General features: G+C 40.3%; 1 protein-coding gene across 2 annotated transcripts in view; it reads left to right on the plus strand.

Annotated features, from left to right (window-relative positions):
- The first annotated feature begins 17,138 nt into the window (after positions 1 to 17,138).
- Positions 17,139 to 22,955, plus strand: part of TMEM135 (transmembrane protein 135) — a 236,295-nt gene continuing 230,478 nt past the window's right edge. Inside the window, exon 1 of one of the 2 annotated variants that reach the window (XM_054576405.1) lies at positions 17,139 to 17,464. In XM_054576405.1, coding sequence (XP_054432380.1) covers positions 17,324 to 17,464 — 141 coding nt within the window. In that variant the 5' untranslated portion in view covers positions 17,139 to 17,323. The remainder of the gene's footprint in view (positions 17,465 to 22,955) is intronic. The other variant, XM_054576404.1, reaches the window with a different exon arrangement.

Here is a 22,955-nt window from a genome sequence, read left to right on the forward strand (position 1 = left end):
GCAAGAAAAATTCGTAATGGTGATTAATTGCCTTCCTCCAGTCTGTGGTACCTGTCATTGATTCAGCACCAGGATCCTGGAGGTTGTGCCCCCATGTCTCTCCCTAGAGCCGCAAGCCCCAGACTTCCCTCAGGAGACTCCAGTTTGCTCTGCCCTCCCTTTGTCGGAGCCCAGAGTGAGTGGCTGAGAACACAATTTTGCATGTTGTCCCTTTAAGAGGGTGCCTGGGTCTCCAGCAGACTCTGCCTCTTGTTGGTGGATAGAAGCCCCTGCTTTTCACTGCCAGATGCCATATGGGCATCTCTTCCCAGCCCTGGTACTCTCCCTGGGAAGCCTGCCTGAGGTTTAGGGCCTGGGCCTCTCAGGAGGGACCTCCCGCAGCAGAGATATCCCTCTGTTGCCTCAGCTGCCACCCATGGGAGCAGGGTCAGCCCCTTTCACTTCTCCACCCTTCTTACCAATCTCCATGTGGCTTCTTTTATGGCTCCCTGGTTATAAACCCCCTCTTTAGCCAGTCTTCAGTTCATCATTCAGGATGACTTTCCCCCAATTTAGTTGAATTCCTAGTTTGGTTCTAGGAGAAGGTGAATGCAAAAGCCACCTATTCCACTGCTGTCTTGAAAAATCTCAGATTGTCCATATAGTATCACAGCAAATATATAATAACTGAATTTTGATACAAGAAAGAGACACTTTATAACAATAACAAATGTTAAATAAAATATTCATTTTATTAATTATAATTGCATGAAAATTTGTTTTTTGGATTTTGGTTGTTTTACCAGTGGGTTAAAGTGTGAACATACAATAAGTAACAGGGAGCAAAGTTTGGTGACAAAAGAAGTAATAATAAATAGCTAATAGCTAACACTTACCGTGTGCTCATTCTGTGTCAAGCACAATGCCTGATATAAAATTTCTCATTTAATTTTATGAACTTTACACACTTGTAATCTCCTTTTATGCACTAGAAACATGCTTAAAAAGTTAATTGGTTGTTGAAGATCACTCAGCTAATAGGCTGCAAAAACATGATTCAAATCTAGTCCTGATTGACCCAAGGCCCATGAACTTGGCCACCACACTCTAGTCAGAAGAGAAGGCAGGGTCAAAAGATACTCTTGTTTATATGGTTATAGAATTATAAATGGAATGTTTTCTCTTGATATATTTAACTTTCAATAATAAAACACATACAAACAAAATCACAAGGGACTTGTTTCCTTAGATTGTTACTCTGATATCATGTCTGGAATAAATTGATAATGAACTATTCCAGTTCTTTCACCAAAACTTTGCACTCAACCAGCTAGCTGGTCAAGCATAAGCTGAACATACACTGTACAGGACAGAAAACTTTAAGGGAAATTAAGACACCAACCTCAGCTTCCTGGCCTCTTCATGAAAAGCAGCAGGTGAAATATAGAGCAGTAAGGAAGGAGTGTTCCAGAGCCAGCTCAGGGTTTCTGACATGTTCTAGAGGCAGCTCAGAAAGGTATTTTGTTTATACTGTCCCTGTGGAGTTCAGGTCCTTTCCTGAGTCGGCCAAGAAGTTTATTTTACACTAGAACTCTGGGTTCTCTCTAGACTCAATCTGGAATGACATGAATTCTCAATTTTATTAAGAAAGTGGGCTTCCTGAGATCCCTTAGTTTCATGGGTTACCCATCATGTGCAGATGTGTGCCAGATGCTCTGAGCCTACAAAGCTAATTATGATGATAAAGAAGATAAAACCATAATAACCTCATTTATCATCCTGGAATCCAAATATAATTACATCTCTTCGGTTTCTTCAATTAACTGTTCTGTCTTCATTAGCAGAAAGTTCAATAGCTCCCTCCCCTGAACTACTCAAGAATTCAAAACATTTCCTTAATCCAAATGGTTATAACCCACTTCCAAAAGCCAGGTTGAAAGAAAACTGATGAGTTGATCGATCCAAAAATTTCAGTTTCTGCCACATTGGGTCCCTGCTCCTCTTTCAGTCTACTGGGCTTGACTACTGCTGAGGTAAAACTACTGCTGGTCCATACCCTGCCCTCCTGCCCAATTCACCAATTGTCTTCAAGTTCAGCTCCTCAGCGCCTTAGTACACACTGCTGGTGTTCTCTTATTGTTTCCCAATGGCATCCTCAGTCGGAAAGCTTTGCTGGGCCCAACCCTCCAAAGGCAGCCCTTTTCTTATGGCAAGTGCCTCTTTGGAGCCCTTCATCTTCTTTTCTGCCAAGAGATCTCAGTAAACAGCATTGCAATCCTTCAGAGGTCCATCCAATAACCTTTAACCTCAAAGAGAAAAAAGGGATCAGGGCCCGTTTCCTTTTCTCTTCTTAGGGCTGCCTCCTTGCACAACTTCAGGGGCACCATCCGTATTGTATTCAGAAGGAATGACACCCCTCAGAGCACATCTTCAAAGAGTATCGACACCCATCACAATAGATTACAATGTAAACAGTGCCCCTTGGAGTCGTGCAGCTCAGCACCAGCTCCACTATTTAACCCTAATCCCACCTTTCTATCCAAGGGGAGTGGGAAAGAACAGACATTTCAAGACTAAGACATCCTATTATTCCCTTCTCTCAAGGCAATAGTTCTCTTGTAGTTGTATAATTAGGAAGAGTTACTCAACTGATTTTTGTAAAACAAAGATCTACTTCAAAGTGATTCTCTGAAGCTTTTTCTTTTTTTAAATAAGTTTTCTCCTCCTTCAGGCACCCCATTACACAAATAATAATAACTATCATTTATTCAGCTGACATGGGACATACTTTACATGCATTATCTCATCTCTCTTATAGAAGAATTCTGAGTCTAATAATGGAGCTAATATGTACAGAAATTATAGTACAAGGTAGAATGTGAAAAAAATTACATGAGTGAGGTAAGTACAAAGTACCAAGAGAACTCAAAAGAGAAAAGAAATATTTCCAGCCAGAAAGGCTCATTCAATCAGCATTCAGCACACAATTATTGTGTGCTTTTTATGTACTGGTCTCGAGAATCTCACAGATCATGGGGAAAAGGACAAAGAAACAGATCATCTTGACAGCGTGATGTCATCTGATAACTACAACATGGCCATCAGGGCAGGCTCCTTGGAAGAGGAGGCACATGTGCTACACGCTTTGAAGGTTTGGGAGGCTTCAGAACAGGCAAGGATGGGTTGCAACTGGATCTCATTATATCAACACCACCCCCTAGAAGAGAGAGAAACAAGGGGTTTTTAACTTCCCCATTCAATTCTCCTCCAAGGGCCTAATACTGAAGCCTTTAATGGTAACCAGTCCTTCACCTCTTTGCAACTGGCTTTCCTCCCACTGAAGACTGCACTGCACTTTTTCCTCCTTAACTCCATTCAGTTTGTGACCTCCTCTCCAATTTCCCAATTCTGATTCATATCTTCCATCTTTCCTCCCACTGAGAAGAAATAGCCAGCTTTTTGGATTTCCAAACCTCCTGGAAAAAGGCCAAGGTTCCATAAACTCCAGAATATTATTGTGTGAATTAAAATGTTCACATGGTATCAGCCATGCAGTTACTCTAACATTTACTTTGGAAAATATTACATTTGGAAAATGGGAAGCATTCCAGAATATTCTCTTACCTTTAAATATCAGTAGACATAAGGGTATTTTGAGATCGTTTCTTGCTCAAAAGTTAGCAAACAATCTGTACAATTAGTGACATTAAATTTCCTTAAATAACATTAGTTAAGGGCTCTAGGGCTTACAAATGCCTATGGAATATTTGTGGGGAAATTGGGGGCATAAAGCTGCAATTCTAACTCTGAAGGAAACTTTCGAAATGCCTTTGAGTTAAATCCCACTTGGCTCTTACTGCACATTTCTCTTCCAATCACTGATGATTAGACCTTGCTTAGTTGCACTTTTTCCAAGATCTTACATGCTTCAATCTCCATCCCTTTGGCTGCAAGAGGCAAAGCAGTGAGCCCTTGAGAGAACTGTATCTAAATCTAAAGGCCTAGGCACTTGGGATCCCAAGGGGCCCACACATTTTCCTCTTAAAATCCTCTTTCTGCCATCTGTTTCTCCTCAGCTTCATTTTGCAATGCTAAAGCCCTAAGAGAAAGAATGCCAAAGGGTCAGCTATCCCAGGGGAATCTTATTGATGCACCTCATTCTTTAATGTGGCTCAGTCCCCAGTGCCAATGTTATGTTTACAGTGTCTACAATGCAAGTAAGAATGGAGGGCCTTGAGAAAAAAGGCCTGGAATGATGGACAGGTTGCTGTCCTTCTTGTGTGTTCTTTCAGGCTTTGAAATCTGATAATGCCTAAAACTCGACATTGTCCACCATCCCATTTATAAAAAAGAAAACCCAATACACACATATGTGTCTGTATGTGCATGTGCAAATGAATGAAGAAAAAGTAGGGAAATGTGTACCAACAGACAATAATGGTTACCTCTGGAAAAAGAAGTGTAATAGATGGGAGTAATGGCAGGCTATTGATTTCCATATATAATTTTTTTTTGCATTGACAATTTATTTGTGTAGTATGTGAATAAACATAAAGAAAAATGATCAAAGTAAAGTGAAAAAGTATTTTTTAAAAGGAACTAGCCCTGGCCAGGTTGCTCAGTTGGTTGGAGTGCAGTCCCGTACACCAAGTTTGGGGGTTTGATCTCCAATCAGGGCACAAAAAAGAATCAATCAATGAATCCATAAATGGGTAGAACAATAAATCGATGTCTCTCTCTCTCTTTGCTCCTTTCCTCCCTCTCTCTAAAATCAGTAATAATAAATAATAAATAAAAAGAACTAAATATAATTCTATGTACTAATATAGAAAGCTATCCAAGAAATGCTAAGCTAAAAATAGCAAGTTTAAAGTGGTAAGTCTCCTAAGTCCAATTTGGAGAAAAGTATAAATATATCCACAGAAAAATTCATGAGGAGAATACAATAAATTATTGCTGCAGTTATTTCTGGGAGATGGAATGAAAGGGGTTTTTAATTTTCTATATTGTATAGTCCCTAGAATATTTAAATTTTTAATATTAGCACGTATTGATTTTTCTAACAAACAAATTGGCTGATGTACTATTATGTCCTTGTATACTACATATTGTCCTCAAAAGACTGACTGGCTTTAAGGGACTGATATGTTATACCACATTGACTGATCTGAACAGCTAATTTATGCCCCAACCCAAATGATAATGTTCATGTGAGGTTCTCATGTTGAATAAAGATTTCAGCTTCACACCTGCACCAAACATTAAGTAAGTAGTTCCTCCTGCTGCAAATTCCCTTACTCCTTTTCTTCTCCTGGTAAACTTCTAATCATCCTTTAAAACCCGGCTGAACTGTTAGTTTTCCCCTACCCCATATGAGAGTGCCCAAGCAAGATTAGAGGTCCTTCAGGGTACCATCTTACTGCTTCTATGGAGTGTCAGTGCCCCAAAAGGTTAAGGAGCACATCTACATTGGTGTTTAGGGACCAGGGTGAGAAAAGACTAGTAAATAGTCAATGTATTGATTGGAGGTCTCTTACTATGAGAGTTTCAAATAAGGAACAGGAGAGAACTAGAATGAATTTTATGGTGTCAGATTGGAATTGGAGGCTCTAATGGCTTTCAGTATAGAAATAAAGAAATAAATATAGATGTAAGTAATACATACCCCCCCACCCCCACACACACCTCCACTCATATATTCATTTGAAGGCTTTAGGAGCAGCAACATCTCAGGAGGCCTGCTTAGCATTTGCATTTCGATATACCATTCTGTACTAAAAGAAACCAGAATTCTTTGCAGGATGGGCTGATTTCAGTGCTGGGGCAGTGAAAGTAAAAACAAACCTGGACATCTTGTGCAAAAAACCCCCCACAAAAACCAAACCCCAGAAAAATTTAAAAAACAAAGAGATATTAAAGAAGAAAAAAGGAACATATCTAAAGAGTGTAAGAGACAGCTCAAAGAGGCTCCCGCTGGTCATACATGGGACCTTTGAGCATGAAAATAAGTAATGACAGTAGTGGATTATAACCCATTGGATGAAATAGGAATCCATGATTACATACTGATACAAATAAATAAAAAGTTTAATAAGGAGCCAGATATTTACATAGTCTTAATGTTCTCCCTCATTAACAACTTACTCATTACAGAGAATAAAAGAATGACTGTATAGTGGATAGGTCTCGCAGACACCATCTTAATCAACTGATCAAAGTACTTGTAACCAGTAATGGGACAAATCAGAATTGTATGCCACATGATAAGATACAATGAGAAGACATGGTATCACTTTTATAATATTCCTTTCAGAGGGGCATACCCAGAATCTTATCCCGAGAAAATCTGAGACAACCAAATTGAGGGTCATTTATAAAATAAATGGACTGTAATTTTAAAATGTCAAGATCATAAAAATCAAGGAAAGACTGAGGAACTGTTTTCAGAGTAAGGCGATTAAAGAGACATGAAATAAACAGAACATGATTTTATACCCTCCTTTTACTTTAAAAGATGTTTTGTGAACAATTCTCAAAACTCCAATGGGGTCTGAGAAATAGAGTAGTGTAATATTGATGTTAATTTTCCTGATTTTGATGGGCTTTCTCTGGTTATATAAGAAAAAGTCCTCGTTTGTAGGAAACACTGAAGTATTTTGAGAGTGCTAGGGCACCATGTCGACAACTAACAAATAGTTCAGAAAAAGTTTGTTGTACTCCTCTCACAGCTTTTTTGACAGTTTGAAATTCTTTCCAAATAGTTTAGAAAAAGATCCCAGATAGGTCCAAAGCATCTCTGTTGAATCAAAAGCTTCCCAGGTGATCCCAGTGTTTAGTATCAGAAACTACTGAATTAAACAATGTGATAGATTCTTATTAAAGAACTTGGATTTTCCCTCCTCACATGAACTTCTTCATTATATCAGAATGCTTAGAAAAATACAGAATACTAGGTTCAATTTAAAGCACACTGGATTAGAATCTCTAGAAGTAAAGCCTGGGTATTTTTATTTGCAGTGAGTAGTTCTTAGGATCTGAGAAGCTTGAGAAACATTAAAATTCATCACGAAGGTCACTGAATCTTTTGTCAAAGGCATGTAATTTGTGGCAGTTTAGTATCAAAATAGTGTATGGCGTTTGTACACTAAGGAACACTCGGTGGCCAGAGCAAGCTTCCTGAATCCTATTGCTAAGGAGGGACCTTGGGTCAATAGAAAACTGCTGCCAGGAGAGTGGTAGCCCTAGAGACCATCTAGATTTCACTTCAGCTGAGGGCATGAAGAGGTCTGTTGTCTGAGAGAGGAATGAAAATAGCTGTCATGTTCTTATGGTTGAAAACGAAAGTGGGCTGGCCTTTGGTGGGACCCCTGGGGCTGGACTGGCAGTGGTTCTGCAGTCTGTGCCGGCCTGACACCTGAGCCGGGCTGAGGGAAGTGTCATATGATTAACAGGGGGGCTGCAAGTGTCATAGGATTAACAATGGTTGCTTCTGATGGAAAGGACTGAGCACCAAGAGCCGCAGACTGGGAGCTCCAGTGAGGGCCATTCAATGTGGGTCACCTCACTGAGAGGAGGGTTTCTCCGGAAGTCACCCTCCGTCAAGGTACGTGCTGGCCTGTGCAATGAACTGGACCAGTAGCAGTATCTGACAGTGCCTGGACAACAGTGGGCATCAAATTTCAACAGCAACACCTTGAGGCATCGAGGACTAGCATGGACACTGGATACCAGCTCCATTGCAGTGGATCTGCTTTGATTTTTACCATGCGGCTCAGCACGTGCTGGGATCCAGTACATGATTAGTAACGAATGGATAAACAGAATGTGATCAGTATATGGTGTTTCTACCAATCCACCTGGGAACCCATGTTAAGCCTGCTTTCCTATTCTGCAAACCTTGTGTTAAACAAGTTAGTAAGACACAAAGACTACATTTTATAGTGCATTCCATATGCATTTACCCGGTCTCCTAGACCTCACCAGGCTGTGATTAAAAATGAGGTCAGGTTTACCTTATTATGTCCAAATTACTGTGACTCAAACTTTCGTCTTACCTGATGACAGGAAGTCTCACCTTTTACGAGGCTCCTCTGCACGGTAAGCCTTTGCGTCTCCCAGTTGCTCCTGTGTTCCACAAATCCGTCCCAGCCAGGCCACTTCCGTGGCTTTAGGTTGCTCATCACAGCTCCCCCACAGGGTCACCTCTCATCTCCGGCAACTCTGCAACCGAAGCCACAACCTCTACACTAGCTTCAGGGAGGGCTTTTCTTTCTTTTACTAAATGTTCTTAAAGGCGGTCACAGGCCCTTCTTTTAATTTCTCACATCGTGACAGGGACTAGGCTGTACCGTTAAGAAAAAGGAATTATTAAACCGACAGGCTTAAAAATGGCTATGAGTTCTGAATGCTCTTGGAGTCCACACCCAAAGCACAGGCTGTCTTAGGGCCGTGGAGCTGCCTTCCGGCCTAATTCCCAGGCTTGGGCGAGCTGGCAGGGTCTGCTTATCTTCTCCTTTTGGGGGTGACCTCCAGTGAGTTCATCCTACTGAAAGCCCACACCCCAACCTCCAGAAACCCCAGGAGAAGAACACATTTCTCCCTGCAGTTTCTCTCATCTCAGGCCTGCCTTCCCTATCATCGTTCCCTATCCATTTCCTCTGGGGCAATTCCAGCCCCAAACTGCACTTTCCCGCAACTCCCCAGCCCCGCGCACCCACCCCCCTCCCGGCTCCTCCCCACTCCCCTTCCCCTCATCCTGCTCTGCCATAGGGTCAGGTCCATTCCTATAGCCTTTGCGAGGTCGTCACATAAAAGCAAAATATCCAATGGGGTACATTCCACAAGTCTGCATTTGAGTATTACCACGTGTGAGATAATAACAGGACAGTTTACTTGGACTAAGCCTAGCCCAGTCCTGTTTCTTTTTATGACATTTCATCCACATGAAATGAAAAACCAGAGCTGCAGCTTCTCTGTAGTCCTGAAGTCTCCACCCTGATCTCCTGTGAGAAGCTAAACAGGAAGTACAAGCATCTCTTCTAAAATAAGCAATACCATACAGGCTTGGGTAGTCTATACACACATCTTAAAGATAATAAATAGTTCTCTAAACTACAGGATGCCACTCTGCCCGTAACAGGGGCAAATTTTAACATTATTATGCAGAAAAGTTTGTATCTCTGGAGTCACAGTTGTCAAACTTCCATTCCAGAAAAGGGTCTGGTTCAAGATTAGTGCATCTAACCTCATATGTTTTGATCATTTTCTTCAAACCAAGGCTGAATCTACCTCAATACAAATGAAAGTTTCCACCTCTTGAAAAATCACTTGAAGATCAGAAATTACCACATTCAAGCCATTCTCCACACCCTAGCCTTCAAAAATCTCAGGCCCAATTTTGTCAGTGCTCCAGTTACAGCTGCTATGTGTCTGCTTACCTCCCCTCCCCCCGCCCCCCCCCCACCCGCCCGGGTCTCTGCTTTTCCCTGTGGTTTCACTCCTGAAGGGGAGTCTGGCTTTGAGGCGAGGGGCAGGGAAACTACTTTCTCCTTCCAGGGGACACAGCCCTTTCCTGGCCACATAAATATGGAACTAATTTTCATTTCTTATTCTTGAACCTTAGATACCTGACTTGTCAACATTCATTCAAAAAGAATTTTATAAAGGTTAAAGAAAGAATTGGAGTTAGCCAAATAGTGAAACTGAGATTCTTCAGGGATTCAATTGCTGTAGTCATGGGTCATGCAGAATTAAATGAATTTGGAGGTGTGGATTTTAGTGGGTTTAGGTGGTGGGGGTTGTCAACTCAGATAAATTGAAGTAAAACGTGGACTTTTCTCAACACACTTTTGAGTAGGCTTTAAGATTTTATAATTAACAACAGGTGGCAAGTGTTTACATTTATTTCCATTTATATTGGTCACTAGCCCAGACAATAAAAATGGGTTTTTGCAAATCATAAACTTAAAAATCATCAATGGGGAATGCCATTTTTAACTTAAAAACACAAACGACTATACAGTATGCAGGAAGGAGGCGTAGAGAACTTCCCATTCTTTTCTCTTGCCTTCAGTTCCAGTCATTCAAGTATAGTCCTATTGTACATCCAACACTGGGCTAGGTCTGGTTGCCATCAAGATGAAAGAGTTCCTTACCTCCTGGGTGGGGAATTGAAGTGAGTGGGTCACAGGGAACACTGTTAACTAAAATATTAAAATTAAAAGACTGTTCTCAGTTGATAATGGAGGTGTGAACCATGTTTTGGCAAAGCACAGGGAAGAGCAACTAACTCTGCTCAGGAGGCTTCACAGAGAAGCTGCATTTGAGTCATATCTTGAAGGGTGAGCAGAAAGGGTCAGCAAAAAAAAGAGACAAAGGATTCAGTATTGGGTTGATACCTATCTTCTTGCTAGACTGACTGTAAGTTCCACGCAGGTAGGGACAGAATGTTGTTCAATGTTGTATTCCGGGCACCCAGCTCAGCACTTGGCAGACAGTGAAATATTTGTTGACCAACTGAAGAAACAGAATCTTAGGCAAAGAGAACTGCATGTACAATAACAAATACAGTGTGAAACAAAAGTAGGTTTACAGTTGTGAGTATGCAAAAACACAGAGTTTATGCTTACATTACTATTTTTTTCCACATGAACAACTGTAAATCTACTCTTGCCCCACCCTGTAAATAATATGTTGATTTTTCTAGAGTATGGTTTATAACATCAGCACCATTAGCTCCTGGAAAGGGAAGAGATGCGTTGGAAGGCAGCTCAAAAGAGCAAGCATCAGAGAGGAAGCCAGAAGACCTGAGTTCCAGGCCCAGCCCTGTTATTCACTAGTTACATGACTTTGAATCGTTGATTAGCCTATACCACCCTCAATTTGCTTGCTTGTAAAATAGCCTTGTAAGAGTTTATTCTTAGGCAATAGTATAGAGTTAAGAAAGAAAAAAGAATGTTGCATTGTATCTTTTCTTTTTCTTTCTGAATGCAAAATTAATACATGCATCCAACCTGTAAGACAGCAGATGAAATACATACTGATTCTCTCTCTCTCCCTCACCCAAATTGCAGAACTGATGAAAAATTGAATTAAGAAATACTCAAAAATAAGGAAGATACTTTCTTTGGATCAGAAGGTGTGATGAAATGAGAAAGCAGAGCGGAGACTTGAGGCTCCCACCATGTCAAAACTGCGGCTCTTCGTCATGTGCTGCCCTGGCCAGAGGCCTTCTAGTTCTCTTTAATCTAACCAACAAGAGGGAGAGATAGAAAGATTGAAACTGAATTAAAAGCTAAGGTGCATTAAGGTTGCAGAGATTTTAGCATCACTCTAATTTACGCGTTCTTAAAAAGTTTTGTGCCATGGATCTCTCCGGCAGCTTAGGAAAACTATGGATTTCTCCTGCTTTAGTCTCACCAGGCAGCTATAACAAAATGCCACAGACTGGGTGACTTACAAACCACAGAAATTCATTTTTCACAGTTCTGGAGGCTCAGAAATTCAAGATCAATGCACCAGCATGGTCACATTCTGGCTGGAGCCCTCTTCCTGGTTCTTAGCCACTTTCTTCTTCTTGTGTCTTCACATGGCAGAAGGGACAGGCTAAGCTCTCTGGGTTTTCTGTTACAAGGCCACCTCTTGACATCACATTGAACATAGAGATGTCTACATGTGAATTCTGGTGGACACAAACGTTCAGATCATAGCATATTCTCAGAATAATACCTTAAATGCATAAAATTAAAATATATAAGATTATAGAATGCAATTTTTAAAATATTAAAATTTTATGATATACTACCATATTAACAAATTAAAAAACAAGATCTGATAGCCAGTTAACTATCATTTTTGATATATCTCAAAAATTTAATATAATTCCAATATATGAAAATATCTGCGATTTCTGTTGACTGGCTTTCAGCTTGATTTGGAAAGTATCTGTCTCAAAGAGATTTGTGTGTAGAGCCTATTAAAAATGGAGTGGTTATAATTTAATATGTAAGAATTCCCCTAAATTTTGAAGAGAATTATATTGGCAGAAGTATTGTCTGCTTGGACTGAAAGAGTATAAGTATCTCTCAATACAAAAGCTTTTAATGTTTATATGGCAAAATTTTATATTTATGTCTTAAAAATGGAATATAATATTTTAAGTAAAATAATGAGAAGAAAAATGTGAAGTTATGTTACATCCAAAATTGGCAGCAAAATCAGAATTACATGCAGCTATTTTTAAAAGCTTGCCTAGTATCAACAAAAGGAATTTGACTGTATATTGTATCTGACTGCTGTTGGAACTAAGAGGTGCCATAGTGTCATACTTAGTTTGAGCCATGTTTTGTCATTGTGCTTATGCCTGATATGCATTTCTTTAAATGACTGCATGTAAAGCTGAACAATTTAGGGTTGTTAAATCCTCTGTGTAAGATTCTTTTCCATTGATATCTTCAAAACCATAACCTTGCAAGGGCAACAATTTTCAGCTTGACAGATTTTCAAAGCCTTGAATTCAGCCACAAATTGTCAGATTAGTTTTCCTCATTCACTGTGTATCTTCTTTGAAGAAAACTTTGCTGCATCTTGTTGATGAACCCTGAAACCTTTTCTTTTTTGAAAAAAGCAACAATGAAGACCCCAGAGAATATCTAGTCAAGCTACCGTGTAACATCACCTTTAAACTTGATGAGAATCCTTTCTTTAAAAAAAGAGTCTCTTTTGTCTTCTAATACTATACAAAGAAATTACAAATATAAACTACTGGTTTCTGCAAACTGTTCCATTTTGCATTTTTTTTTTTTTCCAATCCTAAAGCACAGATCATCTTCTCTGAGAATTTATCAATGTCTTCCTGTTCTGGAGTCTTTACAGCAGCAAGAGCAGAAACACAGAGAAACCTTTAAATTCCTTTGAATCTGAAAGTTTGCCTGAAATTGTCCCTTTGCCATCCAACTTATAAGCACTGTCACCTAGCACCTGTGGCGACAATAATGATGTTCTTCCTTTCTCTAATATCTTTAAGCTTCAAGTCTGCATTTAACAGTTAATGAAAAGAAATTGTCTGCTTTCAGTTGTACTTTTAAAATTTCCTTAGTTATTGGTATTTGCTGTGGCACATTGTAAACATAATGTTTATCATTATGCATGCAAACTGTGTGAGCCATTATATTCAAAAGCAATTGATATCAACTGTATGAATTGTTTGGTGACTAAATGGTATTCTTCTAACATGATAGTTTGCAACTTATATTTGGCATTTTACTTTAAACATGTTAGCAATTTTGGGGTTGATGTGTAACACATTTTATTTTTTTCCATTTACAAATAGGCTCTCATTTAGCATTTTCATGCAGAATATCAGATTTTCACATATTTATTATTGAAATTAAGTAGGGTAAGCCTGCATGGCTGTTCTTGTAATTTCTGAGGACAAGTTCATGCTATGTTTCTGATTCACATTTTGCATTGAAGAATTTAAAAAAAATAATTGCAATTATCCATTTCTATCCTACCATTGTATATTGGGTGTGTTAAGAAGGGAGGTGACTTGAACATGAGAGCTGTATTTGGTCCTGAGGGAGCTGCTGGAATTTGAAGGGGCTACTACGTGGGACTTTAGGTTTTCCCCCTTGGGAAGGGGAAGGTGTATGTATTTGTGGGAAGCAGGATGTGCTCAGATATTTGAGTAGCCAGAGGCACAGAACTGTGGAAGACACTGCTGGTTGTCTCCATTATCTATATTTTTATTTTACTCAATAATAATTAACTGGAAAAGTGGGCTGGACATTTGTCCAATCAATAAACGAACTGCATTTCTCAGCTTCTCTTGCAACCAAGTTTGGCCATAAGACTCAGCCTGGGTCAATGGGATGCAAGGAGAAGTACTTTGCATAGATCTTCTGGGAAGTTTTCTTAAGGAGAGGAAGTATGTCCTCTCTTCCTTTTTTTCCCGGTCTTTTTGGCTATCACGTGAACGTCATGGCTCAAGGTGAAGCAGCCGTCTTCCACCCATTAAGTCAGGGTGGAAATCATAGGTAACAGCAGTTCAACCTTTCAGGAGTCTGGGATCCCTCATGGTTATGGAGCCACTATCTCAGCCTAAGGAAGCTAATATTTACCTGAGAAAAATAGAGATTTTATCTCTTTACCACTGTTATTTTGGGCTTTTCATCTAATGAGCACTCCTCTTTTGTTTCCTTTAAACAACTACCTTGTATTATCTTACTGAGTTTATACTATCTAATATTATTATTACACTTATCTTACATTATTTTGTTTAGCTTTCTTGTTTATTTGCCATCTTCCGTCTCTATAATACTGGTTTTAGGGCATTCAGTTAGTTTACCCTTTGCAGTATTCTAAGCTATTCACATTGACAATCACATTCATTGCAGCGGTTGCAAGGGAGTCATATAAGCAGTTGTTTTGGCTAAAATATGACAGGAAGGCATTCCTTGGGTTTTATGTTAAGGTAACAGTACTAAACAGTCTAATGGCAATTGCTGATAGGCTGCCTAAATATTTCCTTCACTCATTGTTTTGGAAGGGCCTATTGTGAAGGGGAAAAGAATAAACAAAGAGAAAAAAAGAAAATAAAGAAAAACTCATAGACATGGACAACAATGTGGGGATTGCAGGGAGCTGAAGAAGTGTATGGGGGGAATAAATGGTAATAGAAGGAGACTTGACTTGGGGTGTTGAATATGCAATACAGTGTACAGATGATGATGTTTGAGAATTGTGCACCTGAAACCTGTATAATTTTATTAACCAATTTCACTATATTAAATTCAATAAAATGGAAAAATAAAACAAAACAAAACCTAACACTATTCCAATGGACTGAAGCTTCATAACATTCAGATGGCGTTTGTCATTTTATAAGGACTTCCCTCCAAGTGAGACTGCTACATGGCCTCCCCAATTTCTCTACAAGTGATGAACATCCTTAATTTCATCCAAGCTGTATACTTGCTATTCATGTTTAATATTGTACATTTTTTTTAAAGACATATTTAGAGCTAATATAAATCACCATGCTTTTTAAAGGAGCCCAGAATATAAACACCAGGTCTTCTTTCTTAGACTCTTCTGTTTTGTACGTTGAACTTTACAAAGCAAATCAGCAGTCATCAGAAGCAGTAACTTCACAAGAATGTGTAAGGGTCCTCCGCAGTGTCACCTACCAAGATCTACTTTGCTTCCTCTACAATAATTTGTCTTTTGTCACTTTTGTCATTGCTTAAACAGAACAGAGCTGCTTTTCTTTTTTTTAATCTCCTCTTATGTAAAAGATTTCCTTACTTTCATATTATGGACCCTGAGATAGAAGATGCCTACCGAGAAGGGCTCTCAGTGGCCTGACTGGGCTCAAATTTAAAAAACAGAGTCTGCAGCCATTTATTTCTACATGGGGCCTCTAACACAAACCACATTTCGGGGTGAATCCTGCACTCAGGTGCCTGCCTCCTGCACTGAACTGCCAGCCTGCACTGTGTTTCTGTCCTCAGAGCCAGCCTTTATAAAGGAGTTCCTGGAACGGTATTTTGACCAATAGGACTCAGGCTTTCCCTGTCTAACTAGTGCTGTGCAGTTATATCCCTGTGCGCATCCTCACCAATCACTCCGAAAGGCTCCATTCTGACTAATCAGGACAGTGCTTTTTGGGCCAATCAAACTGAGGATTTGGAGTCCTCATTTACATGGGGACAAATCAATCAGGGACCAGGTGCATGGAGGGATCCGGTAAGTGAACTTCTGTCTATATAAGTCAGCTCCCCTGTGGCACTTTCTCTACCCAAGAAAGACTAAAGACTGTGTTCCCTAACCCTGTAAGACCAGCACAAGGCAGGCCAGTGCAGGCCAGAGAAAAGTGGAATTCTCTGACAGGAAAGGGGCCTGGTCCCAGGGCCACCTTCCAGCTGTGCTGTTCCACAGGCTGTGCTGCTGCATAATTGAGCTATAACATGAGTGAGCTGTTTCACAGCTGTGCTGTATCACAATTGAACTGTTTGCACTCAGTGAAGTTTCTTCTTCACCACATCCCAAATTGCGTATTTCTGTTGGTGTTGAATTGACACCAACAACCATCAGTTGACAACATTATTAAAAACTTTGGTGACTTCATCACTCATTGTAACTCCATAAACCACAGTACACTACTTATGGTTGGAGTCCCAGCTCAGGCTGTGGCTCTGTGGCTCTGGGAGGTTGAGAAAGGGGAGGGGTGGGCAGAAACCTTGACTCTCTTGTTCACACCTGAATCTACAGAGCTTAGAAAAGTTCCTGGAGAATAGTATGTGCTGAGTAAATATTTGTAGAATGAATGAATGGAGACTAGATTAGAATGGGCTTCCTCTAAAGATAGTAAGCTCCTGCTTTAAGAAACTATAAAATTTAGAATTCCAAAGGAATTTGGGAGCTTATTAAAGAGTGGTCATATGACTCATAGGCCACACAGGTCCCTTCTCATACGAACTGTTGGCCAAGATCTTTACGTCAGGCATGAGTTCTAAGACAGTGCTCCTCTACTGTGTACTATTTGGCTACTGATCACTTGTCGAGGATGCTATAGATAGGAGTGCTCAGTGTCCCGGTGTTTGCATAGGACCTACTCCTGCCCTTTCCCCACACAGGAAGTGTATGAACCTAGCAAACAGATTTTCAAGCCTTTTCAGGCCCAGTAGGGCTTAGAAAACCTAGCAATTGAAAACAGTACGGTCACAAATAGCAGAGAACCTTAGCCATTCATTAGCGGGCACTGCAGGGAAGGGGAGCTGGCCAGGATAGATGTCCAGGCTCTATCCTGGCAACCATCTTCCTCCACCAGCCTCCAACAAAAACATTTAATCCCTTTCTTCCACTGCCCTTAGGTCTATTTGGCGGGGCTTCGCGAGGCCAGAGATTGTAGAGCAATGGGAACCACGTCACCAACACTGCACATCCATCCAAAGGCTCGCTCTCCACCGGTCCGACGTGCGGAGTAGGAAGGCAGACACGTCTCGGAGCAGGGATCCCACACCTTCCGCTTCGCACGGCGCGCCGGACTCAGATGGGCAGCGCGCGCCTCCGCCGAGGCCCGCTTGAGGGAGCGCGCACGCTCCGCCTCTCCCCACCCCCGGTGCGCGCCCCGCCCTCTCGAGCTGCGATACGCCGAGCGCTTAACATCCGAGGACTCTGGCCCAGAGTAACCCCGCCGGCGTGACCTTTCCCCTTCATTCTCCACCTCCTGTGCCCCGCCCCGGGAGCCCTCGGTGGTTGGGTGAGCGGGCTCGTCCCTCCTTCCCACCTCCCTTCCCAACTTCGGCTCACCCCCTTAGTCCCCTCCGTGCGACTCCTCGTCATGGCGGCTCTCAGCAAGTCTATCCCTCATAACTGCTACGAGATCGGCCACACTTGGCACCCTTCCTGCGGGGTTTCCTTCTTGCAGATCACCGGGGGCGCCATGGAGGAGTCCCTGAAGATCTATATCCCCCTGTACTTGGTGAGACCCGTCAGCCCCTCCCTCGGGGCTAGTGTAATGTGGAGGATGGGCCGGGGGTGCAGTACTGCTCCCGAGAGGCCCAGGGGGCTTGCCCTGTGTCTGTTTCTCATTTGGAGGGGGTCAGAGTGGTTTTTTTTTGTTTTTGTTTTTGGCGGGGGAGGGTGGTGGGATGGATGAGGTTGCAAGGGGCTGATATCCCAAAACCTACCCGTGACAGGAGAGGGGGGAGGGGAATTAGAGGTTGAGCTGTCATCTGAATGCCTGTTGTTGGGAAGAGGATGGGCTCCCAACGCTAGGATTAAGTTTAGAACACTTAAAATTGTGACTACAGGGACCTGCGTTATTTTTGCTCTCTTCTGTCTCGAGTTGGAGAGGTCAGCGAGACGATGAGAAACGGCCTGCAATCTTTCTTTTAAATCCCCCTATTCCCCCACTTCGGGTATTTTTAACGGGTAGATTTGAAAGCAAGTTCTGGTAACCCCAAATCTTGTCTCAGTTTTGAGTGACAGGATTGTGGCTTGCAAGGTTTTGCAGCATTTTTGCAAGTTCATGGAATAGACCCCTAGTTGAGATTTTGTGAGGCGATTTAAAGGGTGGTTTCAGGGTTTGAGTCAGTGAAGGTGATTAGGAGATCTTATTTTGTGTCATCTAGGTCCTTTATTACACAGCTTTACATGTACTTTACGCGGGGTAATCTAAGTTTGGAGTTTTTATTTTATTTTAAAGATTTTGTTTATTTTTAGAGAGAGGAAGGGAGGGAGAAAGAGAGGGAAAGAAACGTGGATGTGGAAGAGGAAACATTCATCAGTTGCCTCTGGCTGCCCCAAACTGGGGACCCAGCTGACAACCCAGGCCTGTGCCCTGACCTGGAATTGAACCAGCAACCCCTCGGTTCACAGGCTGGCACTCAGTCCAGTGAGCCATACCAGCTAGGGCTAAGTTTGGAGTTTTTAATAGGGACTATTGGGAAATATGTATATGTGTCACTGAGAACTGTAGGAAGTTTGTACTTAAATGTTCCCACCAACATCTCCTCCCTACCCCCGAATAACCTTGTCCTTGATATTAAAGACTTACTACTTTGGTTATTGAAGTTCAGTCTCTTATTTTCTTGCCCAATTGAGTCTGTGCCTTAGGAAGATAGAAATCATTTTTTTTTTATATGTTTCCTAAGAGTGTCATTCAATATTTGACAGGTAGTCAGTTCTCATTGATAAATAATTTGGACTTATTCCCTACCTGCTATGGCTAGATGTGTGTCAAACCTTTAATTGTAGTATTTTCAACAGCTTATTTATTATAGAGATAACACAGGAGAAGATGGTAACTTTTTCTGAGATTGCAGAAACCAGTTTTATTTTATACAGACTGATGCTTTTCAAACTTTAGTGTGTGTTAGGACTCCCCCAGGAGATCATGCTAAAATGGGGGTTCTGATTTAGTAGGTGTGGGTGGGGCCTGAGATTCCACATGCATGACACACTGCTGGGTGGTGATATTGATGCTGCTGGACTAAGAGCCTCACTTTGAGTAAAAAGGTTTGAGAGTGGGGGTTGATAATAAACTTATTATTGGGGCTGGAAATTTCTCCCCTGATTTTCGTTGGCAAAGATACATGTTTATCTGCTTTTCCACATGAATTGTGGCCTGTCTGTAGCTCAGTATTTTTGTTCTTAATAGAACATCTACAAGTATTTTGAGCTCTTGATATGTTCGGTAATACAAAAGGGTTGTTCCTGTCCGTACAGGGTTATGATGAAGGTGAGGAGAGAGCTTATGCTATGTAATTTCTCCTTTGAAACTCCACAGCATTTTTATGGTGCCCCATTCATTTATTTGACAACTGTTGAGTGTCTGACAGTTGTCATATTTACAACTAGACACTTTATTGGTCTCTTCCATGATAGGGAGGTTCAGAGAAGCAACAGGCACATCTATTTTTCTATCCCATCAGTTGAGGTAGGGGCAGGGCTGTCCGGAAAGGTTTGCCTCCCATACCTACAACCTAGGTATGTGCCCTGACCAGGGATCAAACTCACAACCGTTTGGTGTATGGATGACACTCCAGCCAACTGAGCAACCCAAGTAGGGCAGAAATGGGCTTTTAAAAGGGATTAGGGACGTGTGAATTTGACCTGGCTCTGTCAGTTACTAGCTGTTTGAATTTTTGCATGTTACTTTGTATTTCTCTGTAAGAATGGAGTGAAATAATGCATTGAAGATGTATCACGTATTTTATAATTATTAATAGGTTTTGAATAGTTAGGTATTATTTGCAGGAGATTATCATACCTATGTTTTAGGGCCGTTGTGAGGACATAAATGGGATAATAGTGTGTAGGAATAGCAGCTCTCACACAGTAGGGCCCTAAAAAAGTATTGCAATTATTAAAATAGTGCATGCATTAAAATCAGTGTTTCTATCTCCTGTTAGAATAGTGGTTTGTCTTCAGCACCAGCACGATGTTTCAGTAAGTGCTTAGTAAGTGAATGATGATAGGTAGGCATGAATGAACTCATGAATAGCTCAAGAATAAGGAGATATTTGGCAGGTCTAAGGGCAGGTCTAAGGGGTATTACCAGGGAGAATGGAAGGACAGTTTCAGGGGCATTTGACAAAAGGTGTTTCACAGAAAGAATGAACGTGATTTACAGACTGACAGTTTTAGGGTCAGTGTGATGATCTGTTTATGCTTCTAGGATTTCAAGTCATTTATGCTGTTGCCATCATTGATTGAAAAAGGGAAGTTTTGAAGGAAAGCTGATTTGGGGGAAAATTTTAATCAGCTGTTTTCTGGAGCCTATTAAATGGGTCTTGTATATTTGCTTTTCATTTGAAATACTACTTTATGTTTTGAACTAAACTGATTGCTTTTGTTTCTTTCACATTTCTTCTCTTGTTCAATACATCTGCTGTCATGCTGCTTTTTCATTTTGGCATCTACAACTGTTCTAAGTATTCACCTTATAATGCTTAAACCACGTTGAACCATGTAGATGAGCTAATCATTTTAATAGTGAATCTTTGTGTTCTTACAATTTGTAAAGAACATCAATGCTCATCATCAAGTCTCTTCATGTATTTTTTTAAAAAGAATCATATATATGTTGTAATATATGCTGACAATTTATAAATGTACCAAAAATGTATTTAAGGAAGTTAATATGTTTCTTGAATGTTAGTTATTGCCACACACTCACAACAAGTGGTACCCTTCACCATACACATAGATATGAAACAGTTGCTAAAGTGTTTAAACTCTAGGCTGTCACTAAAATTAATGAAAGCATGAGGCTCTTGGTAATTTGTGGCAAATTTAGAGTACATAATTGCCCATTTAGGGGGATTCTCTGCTGTTAAGTTCTTAGGTGTCTTTTCTAAGAAGGAAAACTGTTCACTTATCTCAGGTTGTTTCAAGACCTTTCTTTTTAAATTTTTTTTTTTTAAAAAAGATTGTATTTACTTATTTTTAGAGAGAGGGGAAAGGAGGGAGAAACATCAATGTGTGGTTTCCTCTCTCGCGCCCCCTGCTGGGGACTTGGCCTGCCACCCAGGTGTGTGCCCTGGCTGGGAACTGAAGTAGTGACCCTTTGGTTTGCAGGCTGGTGCTGTTCAGTCCACTGAGCCACACTAGCCAGGGCCCAAGACCTTTCTTAATTTTGCTATTTTTAGGTGACTGTGTTCAGGATCACCAGATTAGGGTATTGGCGTTTACCTTTAGTTAACCCCAAAGTAGAATCTTTTGCACTTTTGAGAAGGAATGAACTAAAAACCTGCTTTAAATGTTTGTTTACACCCTTCTTTAGAGTATGAAAATGTTTACTTAATAATTCCTCCCTTTGAAAATTTTAATCTAACAAATTCATATAGATCAATCACTTCTAGACTGAATAAAATTCAAACAAGAACTGGAATTTTTAGGAATAAGAAAACAACTTAATGGACAGTCTTTAGTTGCAAAAGGCTTGAAGATCATTGACTGTGAAGAAATCAGTTCAGTGATATGGAATGAGTTTATTTTTTTAATGTTCTCATACAGTTTTATTTTAGGGGAAGAATGGTAATTATACAAAATGTCCAGAGTTTAACTACATTTACAAGAGACTGTTCAGATTAATGTGCTTCAGTATGGCTTCGGTGGCAGGTTCTTGGATTCTGGAATCAGACTGCCTATGTTAGAATTCTAGCCTACTGCTTGCTAGCTGGGTGACCTCAGACAAACTGCCTAAGTATTCTAAGCTTCAACTTCCGTGTCTGTAGTATTGGAGGAATGGTAAATTTTCACTCGAGATCCTAGTGAGGATTAAATGAGACATAATATGTAAAGTGCTTCTGGCACATAGTATGGACTGAGTTTCTAAAGGCAGTGGGTTGGCTGATTTTCTAGAGAAAATGAGACCAGCAGTGAGACTTAAAAGTTTTTGGTAATAGGTCATTTATATTTTTATGAGAGAGAGAAGAGGAGAAGTAAGGGGAGGGGAGAAAAGGAGCTATTAAGGAACACCAACTGCTGAGAGTATCTGTCTGGATTACTGGACTTTTGGAGTTCATGGAATTTTTAAATATGTGGACTAATCTTCCTGTGATTTTTGTCTTAAACCTAGTTTAGGGGGCAGAGTTGAGGGACTCTATCTTTCTATTCAATGAGTAAATGGTGATTTTTATACTATTTGTTATACCTTTGGAGATACAATAGTCATTGGTCTTTTTCTTTTAAATTAGCAATTAAATGATGAATTTTCCTTCTTATTAACGTGATCTTTTGAGTTCGTTGAACTTATTTTCATATATGACTTCTTGTTTGTTATTATTTGGCTGATCTTGGTTGAGTACAAAAAAGGACAGTTTCAGTTCATCATTCATAGTTGGAAGTTGATCGCTTCTCGGCCTTTTGGCTAAGATCAAGTGTAGCATAGTTGGAAGTTGAAGATTTACTGTTGCACTAAACACTCTCTCAACTCCCTTATTCTATAGCAACTCTCTTTGAATATAGCTGGCCAAATGTGGTTTACTTTTGTTTGATCCTTTAGTTATCATAGATCAGGGATAAAAATTAATAAATATTGGAATATAGGATTTCAGTAATAATGATCCATTATTGTTCATGTTTCTGAGTCAGTAGATTCTTAATAAAACAGATATTTGGTTGATTAAAAAAAATTAAATAGCCTTCAAATTCTTAATAAGTATTTTTCAGTGCCAACATTATTTCCTTTTACTAGAAAATTCTCTTCAAATCAAAAGGAGTGCTCCTCTATTTGGGAACGTTTATCCTCTTCAATAAAATGTAATGTATTTTGGTAGAGAGAGGAATGAGGGAGCCAAGTTCACACTGGTACTCCCTGTCCAAACCGATTTTCCATCAGATTGTTTTCATACTCAACTTTCTAGTTGATTTACTGTGATCAGATTATTTTGGATAACCAGACCAGTTATTTACTATTTAGAAAATTATATTTGTCATGAATTTTTGACCCTTTAAAACACATT

This window comes from Pteronotus mesoamericanus, unplaced genomic scaffold (assembly GCF_021234165.1).
Source record: "Pteronotus mesoamericanus isolate MK-2021 breed Mesoamerican mustached bat unplaced genomic scaffold, CSHL_Meso_final contig_33, whole genome shotgun sequence".
Taxonomy (NCBI): Eukaryota; Metazoa; Chordata; class Mammalia; order Chiroptera; family Mormoopidae; genus Pteronotus; species Pteronotus mesoamericanus.